The sequence below is a fragment of the Acomys russatus genome, chromosome 5 (genome assembly GCF_903995435.1).
Source record: "Acomys russatus chromosome 5, mAcoRus1.1, whole genome shotgun sequence".
Lineage (NCBI taxonomy): Eukaryota > Metazoa > Chordata > Mammalia > Rodentia > Muridae > Acomys > Acomys russatus.
Window position 1 is genome coordinate 31,888,963 of NC_067141.1, and position 16,182 is coordinate 31,905,144.

Consider the following 16,182-nt stretch of genomic DNA (forward strand, 5'->3'; position numbering starts at 1 on the left):
TGTGGAGCTCTTGATGCAGAGCTATTGGCTCTCCCCAGTGCTGGTGGTTTTTGTGTACACCCAGCAGCCAAGCTTCTGCTAGCACCAGACAAGAGAGGATAAACAGCTGGCCTGAGGGGGGCACAGGACTTACAGAATGGCACTGGCAGGAGAACCCAGGCTTGCCAGTGGTTCAGGCCAGGAGGATGCCAGTGCACCCTACTGAGGCTCCTCCCCTAGGAATCCCCCGCAGCGGTAGGCAAACTTGACTGGGAGGTACCCGCATCACAGGCAACCACATCCTGGGACGGTTGCCCCTAGAGCGCCTGTGACTGGTACAGCAGAGACCAGAGCAGAAAGCAAGTCTATAACCCAGCTCCCAGAGGGAGGCTGGACCCACACTGTACAGGCAGCATGGCCACAGCTTCTACTTCGGTCCTGTCTAGGGATGTCCTTGGCTTGTTGGCATGTGGGCAGCCAGCTCCTGTGGCAAAGCCAGCCTGGCCCACAGGCCTGGGAAGGGCTGAGCGGCTCCCATCCGCAGCCTGTCCTTTGCATGGAGGGCCCCGGGCTTCTTTCCCTGAATTGGCCAAAGTGCCAGACCACAGTGGATGGTAGGTAGCCCTGACATTTCTGCCCAAACGAATAAAAGCTGCCTTTGCTTTGCCACAGTAGCATGGGCACAGCACAGGCAACTGTGCTCCTACCGGCAGTGTCATGGGAAGGTGGCTACTCTCAGGCTAGCACCAGAGCACTGGGCTCACCTCCTAAGGCTGGTGGTGAGGTGGGGGGAGATGAAGCATTGTCCAAATCCCCAACCAACCACAGGATACCATCTCTCGTCCCTTGGGGAACAACCTTAAGGTGTGTGTCCAGATACCCCTCAGGACTGAATGGTACTGGGTGGCCAGAATGGTACTTGTGCATGGTGTCACATTCCTTGTTCTTACTGGAGCCTCCAGAACATTCCATAGTAAGGACTTGAGCTCCTCTACCCTTGAGGAAATGTATGCCATCACATATGTGCATGTACACATGCATAAGTGCACACAGCACCGAGTCTAAGTGATTGTCACGACACACCTCGTTTTTACTCAGCAATCGTTTAATCTCTGGAACTCAGAGCAGGCCACCGTAGCCCGGCTGGAACCCTCCAGTTCTCTTAGGCTGTGAGGAGGACGTGCTTTAAGTCCTGGGTACAATAACCACATTCATCCAAAGCGTTCATATCAACCCAAGGGGATCTGTGGGGACTCAGAGCTTCTGATGCCCTAGTGCCCTCCAGGACAGACCCCTGCACTCTTGCCCCAACTGGGCTCCCCGCTCCTTGACAAACCCCAAGGAGCTCAGAACAGTTGTCCAGGAAGAGGAAGAGGGCGGGGGGTCTAGGCAGCACCCATGGTGGACTCAGAGATCTCCGGTTGGCAGGGCTGGCCTTGGCCTGACTCTGGGTGGGAGCACATATTTGTCTTGGTTGCTTTCAGCTGACAGTGCCCAGGAAGGCCATGTCCCATGCTAAGACGCTGCTACTCTGATTGGAGGCCCCAGTAGCATTGAGGCAGCACTGTCTTCCTGTGTGATAATGACAGCCCCTGACATAGGGCCAGTATTTCAGCAGTGGGTGAGTAGCTTCCTGAGACTTAGGATCAAAGCACCAGACACAGCAGTGAGATGAGGCCTCAGGGCCACCCAGCATGGCCCGCCACCACTGCCAGGAGTGTTCAGACCCTGCTTGTTTGACCCAGGATGCAGAGCTTACACTGTCGGCCATGCCTTCTGCTCCAGGCTTCTGCAGGTTGATGAATGGGAGGATGAGGGGCTGGGAGAATGCCCACCCTTCCACCTCTGCTAGGGGACTCAGCTTCTCAGAAATTGATGGGTGGTAGAGCAGGAGAACAGAGCGGGGTCACCCAGGAGCCTCGGGGACCCAGGCTAGGCTGCTCCAATGTCATCATAGTCCTCCTCGTCATCATCATCATCGGTAGAGTCTGCTTGGGGATTGGGGGGCCCTGTGGGGACAGGAGGATCAGGTCAGCAGGAGGCACAGTCACTACCCCTGTCGCCATGCCATGAGCAAGCCTGTCTCCATCCCGTTGCCCAATCTCTGTGGCCCTGTCTGAAAGCATCTCATCCTCTTGTTTACTGCTGCCTCCAGCCAGAGCCTTGTCTAGTTCAGGGCTAAGGTTCCCAGGCTGGTGCATGATGAGTGAATGCATGCTGGTGGCCTTACCAGTACCTCCTTTCTCTGGCTCACCAGCAGCTTCTGCTTAAATGCCTCCGTTGACAGGGAGCTCACTTCCACTTACAGAACCCTCCGAATAGTTCTCCGTCCTGTCCACATCCTCTGCCCCCCTCACCTCCCCCATCCCCAGCTACCTGGACATTCAAACTGCTCCACTGGGGGATGGTGGGATGGTGACTGGAAGTTCTGGTACCACTCTCCGGATGAGGTGCTGGAGCTGTCACCAGCTAAGGTGCCTGCTGAAGAGCCGAGCAAGTTACTCTCTGCCAGGAGCCAGCCTGTGCATAAACTACCAGAGCCACCAGCCCCTGAGGACTCAGGAAAGCCAAGACTGGAGCTGGGCCAATGAAGAAATGGAGAGCCAGAGAAGAGAGGAGACTTGTCCAAGGTCACACAGCCCAGCCATCAGCTCAGGATTTGGGCTCTGTGCCTCTTCTGGGTGTGTTTTGGTATAGGATTGGGAGCTTGGGAGGACTCACAACTACCTGAAAACATTGCCTGAGAGCCAGCCAGTTCCAAGCTGGGGGTCAGCTCTGTGGGGGGACTCCTCTCAGAAGAAAACACCTGGGAGTTCCACGGAGGTGGCTGGCTGCTGGGACCGTTGCAGTAACCCTCCTCAGAGGAGGTGCTGGACCCACTGTTGCTCCTCACATGGTACTGAGAGCCCAGAGAGGGGACGTCTGCCACACAGGGTCTGGGGTCAGCAGCTGGGATGTGAGAAACATGTAACTCTTCAAGTCCTGGGACAGTAAAAGGGGGGAAAAAAGCAAGGAAGCAAGAGAGCTTTAAGTTAGACTCCCAACAGAACTTTCTACCTAGGCCAGAGACAGTAGTTGATGAGTGTTGTTACTAGTACCTCCTAAGGTGAGCTTAGCTACTGAGTTTGGAGGCAAACTTCTCCAAAACCCTGCCCCTCCGGACTCACCTTCCTCCAAGGGTGGCATTCGAAACCTGTTCTGCTGGGCCTCCTCCTCCGTGACACGGTGCCTCTGGGAATCTGCAGGAAGCATGGTCGGATGGAGGGATACAGGCTATCTCCTATGCTAGGAGCCTGGATGCGGGACAACCCTGACTTCATCTAGGGTATCTCAGGTCTACTGTGGACCAGTGTGGAGACAGGTGGCTTCTAGCTAGAAACCTGGTGCCCTGCCCCCTACCATGTACCCTGGTTGCTCCTCGTAAGGATGTTACCAACTCTGGGCTCGCCCTCATGCCCTGGTTGCCCCTGAAATGGGTTGATATTTGCCCTGGGAGACACTTCTTGGGGTCAAGGAGAAGCCACATAGCCCAGAATAATTGACTCCTATATAGCTTTAAGGCTAAGGATCCGGCTTAAGTTGAATCTTAAGGGTGTGGGTCAGCTCTTTGAAGCCTGACAGTGACTTTGAGTTCCAATGCCATTGCATTTGAGACACAAATGTCCCACTGAATCCAAGTGGCTGCTAAACACCCACCCATGGGCCAGCAGAGGTGGGTTCTCCACATCCCAGGGACCCAGAGTTTGCAAGTGGGGTAGAGCTAGATCAGTGGGGCTTAAGATTTTTTTTTACGTGCTCCAAGTAGATCCACAGAGGTGCAGGACGCTCTGGCCTACTCTGTCCTTCCAGCATTAACTGGACCCTGAGGCGAGTGCCATCTTCCCTGGTCCTGTTCCCAGACAAAATGACTAAAAGGAGTGAGCTGGCACAGCACTGGAGGAGGCTGGGCAGGCCAGGGTGAGATATAGTTTGGGGGTGATGAGTGTGTAAGGATTTGCCTGAATTGTGTCTCCCCTGAACCCTCAGGGTTTGCACACTCTCAGGCATTCTTAGATGCATGTGCAGGGCCTGGTGAGGGTTCTGAGACCTTGCCCAGCCAGACACAGCCTAGGAGACACTCCTGTGAATAGACCAGACTCAAGGGTCAAGGGGCACGTTGAAAGCTGTACTTTTGGAGCGTTCAGAATCAGTACAGGGGAGCACCAAGGAAGTCTTGTGAAAGCCCCGTGGGCCTTGGCACTGCCCTCCTGCAGGTCCCAAGCCCCTGGAGCCAGCCCAGCACTCACTGTAGAAGGTGGTCAGGGCGACAGGTGGCTGGGAGCTGAAGTCATAATGCTCATAGTCGGAGTCAGAACTGGAGTCCGAGTCCTCAGGGACCCGGGCCTGGATGAACAGTGTAGGAGCTGAAGAAAGAACAGAGGGTTGAAGGGCCGGCACAGCATGGAGGTGGGCAGAAGGAAGGCCTAAGGGGAGGGGCTGAGAGCCCAGTAGCAGGGACAGGAGAGATAGGAGCAAGTGACCCATTTTATTTTTTAAAAATGCAATGAGATTGAACTCAAACTCTTTGGAGGCAGCTCATATGTCCTAAAAGATGGGTGACGTGTGTGTGTGTGTGTGTGTGTGTGTGTGTGTGTGTGTGTGTGTGTGTGTGTGTAGGCCAGTCTTAGGAGGTAGTCACAGTGCTTTTGCTTATTTGCTTTAAATAAGGACCTCAATGTGTATCCCTGGCTGGCATGGACCTCTCTATGAATAATAGGGCTAGCCTTGAACTCATAGAGATCTGCCTGCCTCTGTTTTAGGAGCCCTAGGATTAAAGCCTGTTCCTCCGGCCACCACACCCTGCACATTTTCTCAGGTTCTCTTACTGGGACCTGGAGCTTGCTGAATAGGCTAGTCTGGCTGGTCAGCAAACCCCCGGGATCCGTCTGCCTCGGCCTCCCTAGCCCTAAAGATACAATCTCACATCACTGTGCCTGACTTTTACACAGAAACTGGGGACTGAATTCAGTTCCTCATGCTTAAGGCAAGCACTATAACTGACTGAGCCATCTCCCCAGTCCTAATTCTTTTCTTTTATATGCTTTGGTTTTGCCTGCATATGTCTGTGTGAGGGTGTCGGATCCCCTGGAAGTACAGTTACAGATAGTTGTGAGCTGCCATGTGGTTACTGGGAATTGAACTCAGGTCCTTTGGAAGAGCAGCCAGTGCTCTTAACCACCAAGCCATCTCTCCACCCACCCACCCACCCCCAGTCCTAATTCTGGGAATCTTTATTTCTTTTTTCTTTAAATAAGGTCTCATGTAGCTCATGTTAGCCGTAAACTCAAGATGACCCTGAACTGCTAATTCTCCTGCCTCCACCTCCCAAGTGTTGGCATCACATGAGTATACCATCATGCCTGGGCTATGTGGTGCTGGGCATTGAATCCAAGGCTTGTGTGTACTAAGCAAACACTCTACCAATGTAGCCATATCCCTATCCTGTGTTCTGGGAGGACCGTGATGGGCTCTGTGGGGGCATCTGGTTAGGAATCAAGAAATGATGTCACAAATCTCCTAGCCAGTGAGCAAAGCCAACCATTCCTCTGAGAACCAACATCTCAAACACTTGGCTTGTATTGGCTCAGAACTTGAAAGCCCAGAGTTGATGCCAGACTGAACTAGAAAGCCATTTGTCTACTAATCCAGAGGCTGTGGACTGCCCAAGGCAACAGTCTAGCCTAGGCTCTGCTCCTGTTGGTACCACTTTGACCTCAGCAGCGATGACCCTCCAGACTCTACCCTCCCTGTCCTCCCCATGCCTTCCCCGTGGGTGACATCCTACCTTCTTTGGGAATGGTGATGGGGACAGCATGGTAGTTATTGTTCCCTGCTTGGATGGCACTGGGCACTTGCTGGTGGGTCACTGAAGCAGGGAGGGCTGAGGGAAGTGAGGTAGAGAGCCTATGCAGCATTTTTATTTTTTATTTTCTGTCTCCCAGCCTTTCAGATTTCCAGATTCAAGGACATGTCTCCTTCATCCACACCCAACACAAACAGAGTCTACCACTGAGCATGCTGGGAAAATCCTCCCCACCATCAAGAGGTTTTCCTATGCCAGAGCTGGGTAGTCCAGGACCACTCCCACTGGGGCTCTCCTACACCTCACATCCTGGGTGATACCTACACCTCACAACCGCTGTTTCCTGTCCAGAAGCTTTGAGACCCTCACACCTACCATATTGTCCTTTGGCTCTCAAGAGAAGAGTCGCTATGAAGATGAGGGAGATGAAGAGGAGAGTTCCCAGGACAATACAGGAAATGAGGAGTATCAGCTCTCGAGAGTCTTCATCCTTCGTGCTCACTGGCACAGAAGATTCTGGAAGCAGGCATAAAAAGAAATGGGCGTGGGCCCCCTTTACACCTTTCCTTGCCTCTCACCCTGATGAAGCTCCCCCACTTTCCTTTTCACCATTTTCCTCCTCCCTTCTTGTATTCAAATCTCTCCATCACAGCTTTTAAGTGCCTCGTACATGGTAGGTATTCTGTAAGTGTATATTAAAGGAGCAGTTGACTAAATGCATTGACTGCCTGAAATTTTCCTCTGGCTACTAGCCCACAGCTGGCTATCCCTTGTTCCCCCTTCCCTATGATCGCCCTCCCCTTCCCCTGGCCTTCAGTACTTAGTCTTTGTTCAGTAGACAATTATTTTGGTATCACTGTGTGTCAGGAATTATAACCTAGGGTTACAATGTAATGACATTACCACAGGCCTGGAGGCTCTGCCAAGCAGGGAGATCAACAAATTGGACCACATGCTTTGGCTGTGTTTGCTTCCCCAGGGGAAAACAACACTCATTCAGTCCTCATTTTCTACCCTTTCCTTTCTGGCCGCTGACAGGGAGGTTTGGACTAGGAAGGGAAGGTAGGTTTGGTACCCAGGAGCACTGTGAGGGGGATGCTGAGATGAGGGAGGCTTTGGGGTATAGACCCCAATGAAACCCCTGGGGTTAAGGGAAGTGTTGACAGTGGGCCGCCACCTTTGCATTTTGGAGTAGTATGACTCTCCATCCTGATTCCAACAAGGGGCCTGATTCCATAGCCTGGGCAGCTCCCAGCTTCTTACACTTGTGTATGTTCTTTAACCACAGCCAGGGTCTCTGGCAGGACTCTGGTCCTTCAGTCTCTCCTCCAAGCCCTGTCCTGCCTCCTCTTGAGGGTCCATGGCAGGACATGAGGGAAAGGAAGCCAGCCAGTGCTCAGTTTCCTTATGGCTCTTATACCTCAGACCCATTCTAAGTGTTGGAGACTATTTCGTAGCACTATCCCTAGAAAGACATCTTGATCATCATCCTTCAAACTCAAGGAACCTGGGGCTCAGAGACATAATGGCTCACGGCTAGAAGATGCAGTTGGGATGTGAGCCCCAGGAGCCAGGCTGGTGCTGGCTAAGCTATACAGATCTGGCAGACAGACCTGGCACAGGTCTGGAAATAGAGCTGAAGTTTCTAGTGCTGGACAGGGGGGCTGCTGTCACTCTAACCTCTGAATCTCAGCTTGCTTCTCAGTATCTTGGATTGTAGAGAAGCTCTATTAAGTAGATTTGGGAGGAAGAGAGGCTTGGGAAACAATTCAGGAGAGCACTAGACCCCATGCCCTAAACCTTGCTCACACTGACGGGTGCTCTTAGTATTCTACCACTTGGACAGGCAAGGAGTGTTGCACCCAAGTGGTTCCAAAGTGGTTAGGACCTCTTTAACTCAAGGAGAGAGAGAGAGAGAGAGAGAGAGAGAGGGATGTGAGCGAGAGAGAGAGCGAGGAGGGAGAGAGGAGGAGAGAGGAGAGAGAGAGAGAGAGAGAGAGAGAGAGAGAGAGAGAGAGAGAGAGAGAGAGAGAGAGAGAGAGAGGTGCTCACATAGGTCTATTATGGCTGTGGTCCTATATGGCAGGATGCCCCTGAGGGATTAATTCATTGACAGGATTTGGGATGCTACAAAAAAGGCATCAACCTGTTCCTGGGCAGACACCCATAGTGTATGAACACACATGCACACACAGGTACATGCACTGCTGGGGAAAACTACACTCACCTATGGTGGTTGGAATTCTGGAAGGCACTTCAGAAGAAGAAAGATTGTGATGTCTCCGAGAGCCTGTTGGAAAGTACCACCAATACACTTAGTGAGTTTACTGAAGACCGAATGTGTGCCTAGCCTTGTTCTAGAAGTTGATCAAGATAGAAAAGTGCCCTGGAACCATGGAGGTATTCCCATTGAGGGCATAAGGGCATAGAAACTGCTATGCCAATCTCCTGTGGAGCTGGACAGATGAGGCCTCCGCTAGAGTGTGGATGGATAGAACCATTCCTTCTTCCTGTGTAAGCTGCTGTAGACCCACTGTCCTTTCCCCCACTCAACTTTGTTTGCTCTTTGGGGCCTCGGAAGCTAGGGGGCTATGTCCTCAGTAGCACAATCCACCCCCTCTAATGGACCTGCTTCCTAAGGGGTAGAGCTTCCACAGCCCATTAGCTGTAGCAACTGAGTCTCCAGCTACCTGGAGAAGCATCCTTTATTGTGAAGCCACAGAAGTTGAGGAACTTCCCCAGTCCCCCTACGTGGTAAACAGCAAAGCTGGTACTTAAAAGTCGGGGGTCTGAGCCCCACAGGGAGCCTGACTCTGTGTCCCTGAAGATGGGAACCACATTTTCACACTATAAAGCCTCTGTGGTTGGAACAGTGACCTCACTATGTGTGACACCATGTCAAGATTTTGGACAATATTTATTTTTATTTTCTTTTAACACACCGACCACACCAATTTTTTTTGTGTGTGTTTCTTTCCTCCTTTCTTCTCTTCCTCCCTTCTTTCCTTCTCTGAGGTGTTGAGGTTTAAATCCAAGGCTTTATGCGCACTAGGCAAGTGGTCTACCCTTCCAGGCTGCGTTTATTTGTCTTTATTGTCCATAAGACACCAATGCTATGACTTGCCACTGTGGTCACCGAGTTGGTGAAGGGCAGTAGAAGCCACCTCCTACAGTGGGTGTAAGGCTTGGCAGTGCTTGACATGTGACTATAGCTCTAGGTGCTGTCTCACGTGTTATTGCCATCTGCGTTTTCTAATCTGATTCTTCCTGCAATCATCACCTTTGGGATAGCAAATTGGCTTCTCCTACCGAACCAATTCCAGCAAGTAGGGACCAATTGCTAAGCACATAAGAAAGACTTCCTTGATAGATACTTAATCCACAAATTTGCGTCAGAGTTGTGCACCTTGCAGCAAAAACAAAAACAAACAAACAAACAAAAAAACCCAAACAAACAATAAACCATCCTGGTCTGTTAGTAATGTCTGCCTGAGCATGGTAAGGTCAATGGTCTTTCTCAGGCCAGGATCTACCAGTTGCTAAGCCAACTGTAGGCAGAGACAAAAATCTGTGGACTAAGCCTAGGGGTGGAGGGGCTGGGGAAGGGATACCTGAGCAGATGACCCTCGCGGCCAGTGACTGGCTGCACAAGTTAGAGTTGTTGAACCTCCAGGAACAGTTGCTGAGGGCGAATTCCTCTCCTTTACAGGAGTAGTACATTCTACCTGCCAGGGAGTGTGGCAGCCCCCTGGGTCGATCCACCTCTGATCCACAACCCAAGGACCGGCAGAGCACTTTGGCCTCAGACGGGTACCACTCACTGTCACACACGGTGCTCCAGACCCCTCGGAAGTAAACCTCCACCTGCCCTTCGCAGGAGTCAGTGCCTCCAGTCAGGCGCCAGGACTGGTGCTCTGTGGGCAGGTGATAGAGTCAGGCTAGAATGTTCTGGGCCCGGATCCCTGCCAATCTAGAACCCCAAATACAGAGATAAAGCCAGACAGTGCTATATGTTTCCCCCTCCTGCATCTGTGATCCCTTTGTCCACCCCACCTGCTGGCCAGCCCTCTGGTGGGACTCTGAATTCTGGCTGCTCAGATAGTGGACTGTGGTCAGGCAGAAGCAGTTGAATGTGGAGGGTTATTACTGATCACTTTACTAACGCCCGCCATTGCTGTGGCTATAAACAAGAAGCAAAGGCCAAACCCCTGGTCTGTAATTGTTCAACCGTGGGAGGTGGGGTGGTAGATAGGCCACTCCCTGCCTTCAGTCTCACTCCCACTCAGGATGTCCCATTCCAAATATGTCACATCCTCCGGGGCTCACTGACCTGCGCACACCACTCCTGCGTCCTCCTTGTGACCGCAGTACTGGTCTCCAGGCATCCCTGGGCAGTCCCACAGGTAGGCCTCGGTCCCGGAGCAGTTCACCTGGTCACGGTGGATGGCTCCTCGGCCTGGGGTGAAGTGCAAGCCGGCCAGCGCCTGCACTGCCCAGCCACACCCCAGTTGCTTACACACCACGTGTGCGTCCTCCAGGTCCCACGAGTCATCGCACACTGTTCCCCATTCACCGTGCTCCAGCATCTCCACACGGCCAGCACAGCGGCTGCCACCCTCCGCTAACCGGACAGCCTTGTTCTCTGAGGGGGAAAGTGTTTTGGATGTTGGGGAGGGGGGCAGGAAGAGTAGGGCCTTAGATTCGGTGGGAGTAGCTGTAACCTAGAGGGGAGGATCCGGAGCGCTCTCTAAACCGAGAACCCAGGCTGTGGGTGTGGTTTGGAGATGGAGTGGGAAAGGGCAGGAGGCAGGATTGGAGGCCAGACCTTGAACACAGGCCACCACACCCGGGAACGTGGCAAATTTATCTACCCGGAGGGAAGAGGGAACATACAGGTCCCAATCAGGAAAGAAAGAGACAGGAATACACAGAGACTGGGTTAGGACAGGGGACCAAAGGGGACTAAGTGGATGCTCTGGAAATCTAACAGGGGAGGAGTCCATAGGCCACATCTGAAGCAACTCAGATCTGAGAATCAACATGGAACACTTGAGTTTGAGTGGCTTGGGAGGCTGGGGGTGAAAGTCTGGAGACCAAGATTTAGCTGCAGTGATTGCAACCTGAGGTATAGGATAGGTAGGGGGCAGGGACATGTACCTGCGCAGGTGACCCACACCAGCCTCCTGTCGCTGCCGCACTCATGGTCCACCACCTTGCAGAGTTGCCAGTTGGCTTCGCTGCATCGAATGGTTGGTGCTGGAGCCCACGTTGTATTCCCAGAGCTGCTGGTGTTCCCGGGGTTGGCCCCGGGTGGCAGCTCAGAGGTGGGTGGCATCAGGTGGCTAACCTTTCCCCAATCGCCGCAGCTGAGCGCGTCGCACACAGCGTCGGTGGCGAGCTTGTTCCAGTTCGCCGCACACGCAGGCTCCCAAGACGCCCCCAGGAGAACCTCCACAGATCCGCTGCAGCCACTGGTCCCGTTCACCAGGCGGATCCCCAGCGGCTCCTCTGGAAGGGTCAAAAGTGAGCTGAGACCTCATCAGACCTTCATTCCCCTCCCTGGGCATGGGGGCGGGCCGACACCTGAGGGAGACTCATCTCTACCCTGTTTCATGGGCCTAGGTCAACATCCCTCCCAGCTCTGGGCCTGAGGCCTTCCTGCCAGTAGGATGCAACCGGGTTGCCTCAAGGAAGGACAGGAGAAGGTCAAGGTCTGATCTTAGCTTTCAGTTTAGAGAAAAGGTGAGCTTAAGGTGGCTTAGACCTGATGTGAGAATCAGAGGCTGGGTCTCACAATCCCCTCTCTGGTACCCCTGTCTCTACTGGCGCCCTTTTGCAGCAGAAAAGCATGGTCTGACTCAGGGGCCTTTGGACCAAGAGTCCCTTTCCCTGGGCTGCACTGAAGGTACTATCCTAGAGTGCAGGACAGTGACAAGACCTGCAGTTGCAGTGAAGTGGATGGCCTTCCTATACTAACCTTTCTTAGGTCCAAGGGACCTTTCTATAGGAACGATCTGTTTCTGCTCCCAGGGATGCACCCCACTTACAGCCCTGCACAGACTAGAGCCTCAATAAACACACGCAGAGTGAATGAAAGACTGGGCCCACAATACTCATCACCCCACCACAAACCCCAGCTTCCTCTGCACAAACCCTGCAAGCAAATACAGGAGTTCTCATGCCTCAAGGAGAGTCTTACGGTGGAACGTGGGCCCTGGACCAGGAGGAAGACGTGGTCTCAAGAGTCAGAGGACTTCATCGGTACCTCAGGGTCCACTTCCCTTTCTTGTTGTCCCAGACACGGTTTACTTGGTCTTGCAAAGTTGACCATAGATGCCTGGAAGATGGTTTGCTTACCTGGGTCCGAGGGTACATTCAGGGTGCTGCCATTTCTGCGCTGCACAGAGGGGACTGGAGATGGGGGGCCTGAAATGAACCAGTAGGGACCAGGGTGGGTGAGGGGGCTCCAGCCTAGACGCTTCGGAAATGTCCTATTGACAGGAAACCCCTGAGGCTTTAAAATGTGGTCCTCAGCCTTGGGTTTCTTTGGTCCTTTCAGGGTGGGGCAAATTCTCGAAGTGGGTGGGAACCACTGAGCTACAAAGTGCTTTCAGACACCAAGAAACTGACTTTCTCCGTGGGCCCGTTCCAGATCTTTCTCTGTGGGCCTGTTCCAGGTCTTTGAACGTCATAATCCATTTACTCTCAACAGCACAGTGCGGTTTGTTGCTAGCCGTCCCATCTTACAGGTCAGAAAGGGAAGCCCAAATGATAACAATCCATTGCCGGTGCCAGCTAGGATGCTTTGCCCCCTCCAGAGCCACTCCTGCCCACTCTGTCCTGAGGGGCTGACCTTGGCATCATCCTTCAAGGGCTTTGTGTTTCTGTTGGGTCCAGGCTATGACAGAGCTGAGAGTGAGAGGAGAGAGAAAAGCACAGAGCTTGACTCCCTGGCTCCCTCCCTCTGAGGTCCCTTGAGCAGGCTGATCCTTATCTGAGCACCACTGTCTCTCACAAAGTATAAACCTCTCCTCTGGGTCTCCCTGCTCACTCTCTTGTCCAGGGCCCAGGAATGTCCCAGGGCAGCTCCCTTGCTCTTCAAATCTAGGCCCTTCCATCACCTTGACAGGAAGTAATCAGGTCTTTAATTGCTAGGCCTTGCTGACTCCGCCTTTGCTGTCCAGCCTGACCTCGATGGGGCACGGACTCAGCATTCAAAGCGCAAACTCCACAGTGACTGTGCCTTTCAGAGTGAGATGTACACGGGTGAAGATTGCAGAATTTTACAGCGTTCTGGTTCCCACAGCAACGAGCCCTGTGCTCCAGTGTGGCTTTCAATATTTCTGCATATGCAGGGGGAGGGAGCAGAAGAGAGGCTTGGGATGTGGCTGGGGTGGGGTGGGGGCTGGTGTGTGTGTTAGCATGTGATCGAGACTAATTGTATTCATCTGGTCGTGTGTGTGTGTGTGTGTGTGTGTGTGTGTGTGTGTAACCATGTGGTGGGGGGCTTCAGCTCACTTTGGCACCACTTTCTTGTGTGTAAAAAAATGCATATTATTTCTCTTAGCCCAGAAAGTTCTAGAGGGAAGATCCCAGGTGGGTCCACCAGGATGCTCAACAGTTTGTTGATTGGCTGACTGAATGGAAGCAGGGAGTAGAAGCTGCCAGCTCCCAGGAAAACTGTCACCAGTTTATTGAAACTGGCTACACTCCAGCACTGTGGGCTTTGTGCTACAGGCACTGTCCCATTACTGGTTACAAAGAAAGAACCTGGCTTTTGTTATTGTGAATTTATGTGCTACCTCGAGCCCTCTTTTTACCATGGCCTCTCGCTGTTCACAGAGGCCCTAGGACAGAACAAGGGTTTCCTCCTGGCCACCAACACTTTGCCAGGCCCCACAGTTCCCATTTCAAATAGGGTCACTTTCTTCCTGCAATAAGGTTTTTTGAAAAAATTAAAGTCTGCCTTTCCCTATGAATTTGCTTTGTACCATTAAGATGGCTGGACCTAAAAAGAAAGTGATACTGGACGAAAGCGACAGCTCAGCGGGTACAGGCACTTGCTGCCAAGTCTGAGGGCCTGAGCTCAGTCCCCAGGACCCATATGGTGGAAGGAGTGAACCATGGCATAAACACACGCAAAGAAATAAATTATTTTTAAGAAGAAAATTGCTCAACGCACTTGTATGGAGCAGCGCGAAACTAACAATAGTTAAAGTGTCTGTCTGTGGGGAAACAGCCCAGCAAGTCTGGTGTGCTCACTGCACAACATAGGATGTGGCCCATAAAAGAAAGAGAGCTGAAATAGGGGCACACACCTTTAATCCAGGCACCCTGGAGGCAGAGGCAGGTGGACGTCTGTGAGTTCGAGGCCAGCCTGGTCTACACGGCACATTCTGGAGGTGGGGGAAGGAGGAGAAAAAGGAAGGAAAGGGCAACAGAGCCGTGTGGATCTGAGGAGTTTTCATGTTGTATTAAGTAGGAAAAGGAAGACACGGGGCAGAAAACAACAAAGGGAAAGCTGCATCGCACAGTGTTCTTTAGCAGTCATGTGTGTGAAAGGCATGTGTGTGTGCACAATGAGAAAACATCGAAATGCAAAGCACCTTTACATTGCTTGTGTGAACTCGATGACAGGTGTTGCCTATTAGAGTCAAGGAAAGCCCTGGGGCTGGGGATGTGGCTCAGTTAGTAGAGTCGGACACATCCTCGGCTTTTTTTCTATACGGCAGGAGACTGGATGCAGTGGCGTGTGTGTGTGTGTGTGTGTGTGTGTGTGTGTGTGTGTGTGTGTGTGTGTGTGTGTGTGTGTGTAACCCCAGCACTTGGGAGGATCAGAAATTTAAGGTCATCCTTCGCTACTTAAAGATTCAGCGTTGAATGCTGAGTTCACTGACCACCTGAAATGGCCCTTCGCTCCCTTGAACACAACCTTGAGCTGTGCTCTGCATGCTGGCAAAGCAGTGGACCAAGAAGGGGAAGCTGTGGAACAGAGGAAATCGAGAGAGCATCCCCAGCCAGCAAAAAGGCTCCCTTTGCAGTCCAGTCCCAAGCCAAAACCTGCTGGGATTGGCAGAGGCCACCAAGGGGGCTCTGAACACAGGAGGGACATAGGAGCAAAGGAAGCCAGGGGCAGCACAAGCTCATGATTCCAGCACCCAGAAGGCTGAGAGGAAAAGATGGAGAATTCCAAGTCAGCCCATGCTACAGAAAGTTAAAAAGCAAGCAAACAAACCAAACCTGCAGAAGAACCCAGGTGGTACACTTCTGTAATCCTAGCACCTGAGAGGTAGAGGCAGGAAGAGTAGAAGTTCAAGGTCATCTTTGGCTGCATAGTCTGACTGAGTCTCAAAACATGAACAGCGGTGAAGCCCACAGAAGAGTCTAAGGACTGGTCTCTGGTTTATCTTGTGTGGTTGAGGTCCCTGGGTCCCCACAGGCTTCTTAGAGAAGGGGGTAGCAGTGGTGAGGAAGCAGAGGCTGACAAGGAAGCTGAGACCCCACTGCCACTCCCAGCACTAGAGCAAAGTCAGCAAGGGGGACTCTTGGATCCCTTCCCTTGAGAAAACAGCAGTATGTGTCAGTTAGGTGCCGGCTACAGCCCACAGTGCCTGTGGTCACCATCTCGACCAGAGATGCTGAGAAAAGCATAGGTGTATAATAAAGTTGAGTGTGTGATGGATGAAGGCTTCATGTTGGGGAGGAAGCAGGGTGAGGGGGAAGGGAGGGCTGAGAAATGAGATTGAATCTACAGAAAGAACATTTTGAATCTACAGAAAGAATCTTGTGGGTAGGGTAGCATGTGTCGCTGCTGGAAACATGGTTAGAAGTACTGGGAAGCGTTTGCAAGTAGCCAGGACAGCAGCAAGCTGAGCCCTCTGCTGCCTGAGCTTCTGCTTATGGGCACATAGCCCACAGGAGTAGCCTTGAGTATGCCAGAACTGTGCAAAGCTTTTCACTGGGCAGAGGGAAAGGCAGGGAGGAGAGTAGCGGGGAAGGGAAGCGTGTGTGGAACTTCTGGGGGCGAGTCCCCATGGAGATCAGAGTCCATACTTGGGACTCTGGAGTTGGAGTGTCCTTGCAGCCAAGACTCTTGTGGATATAACTGAGGCCGGTCACCAACCTTCTCTGAGCCTCAGGTGGCCAACTCTGCAGACTTAAATAAGTCTCGCCATGTTGTAGGCTTGTGGTAAAGATGAATCAAACGGACATTTTATCATCCAGGGCCTGGAGTGGGGCAGATGCTCCCAAATATGCTGTTATTAGAGATAAAGGCTTCTTGCTTCTCATTGTACTAAAGCAAAACCAAAATCCACACGCCCCACCCCCCAAAACTGAAGACAGCTAAGTTCTCTGAAAGC

At 52.4% G+C, this 16,182-nt stretch overlaps 1 protein-coding gene across 1 annotated transcript; it reads right to left on the reverse strand.

Annotated features, from left to right (window-relative positions):
* Positions 1-1,790: 1,790 nt before the first annotated feature.
* Positions 1,791-12,939, reverse strand: Cd6 (CD6 molecule). The gene is made up of 13 exons (XM_051146903.1): positions 12,873-12,939; positions 12,179-12,247; positions 10,979-11,329; positions 10,152-10,463; positions 9,433-9,735; positions 8,049-8,111; positions 6,197-6,337; positions 5,804-5,899; positions 4,266-4,382; positions 3,147-3,218; positions 2,707-2,961; positions 2,356-2,457; positions 1,791-1,988 (listed from the first exon to the last, which is right to left on the reverse strand). The coding sequence occupies exons 1-13, from the start codon at positions 12,937-12,939 to the stop codon at positions 1,912-1,914; spliced, it is 2,025 nt and encodes a 674-aa protein (XP_051002860.1). The 3' UTR covers positions 1,791-1,911.
* Positions 12,940-16,182: the final 3,243 nt, after the last annotated feature.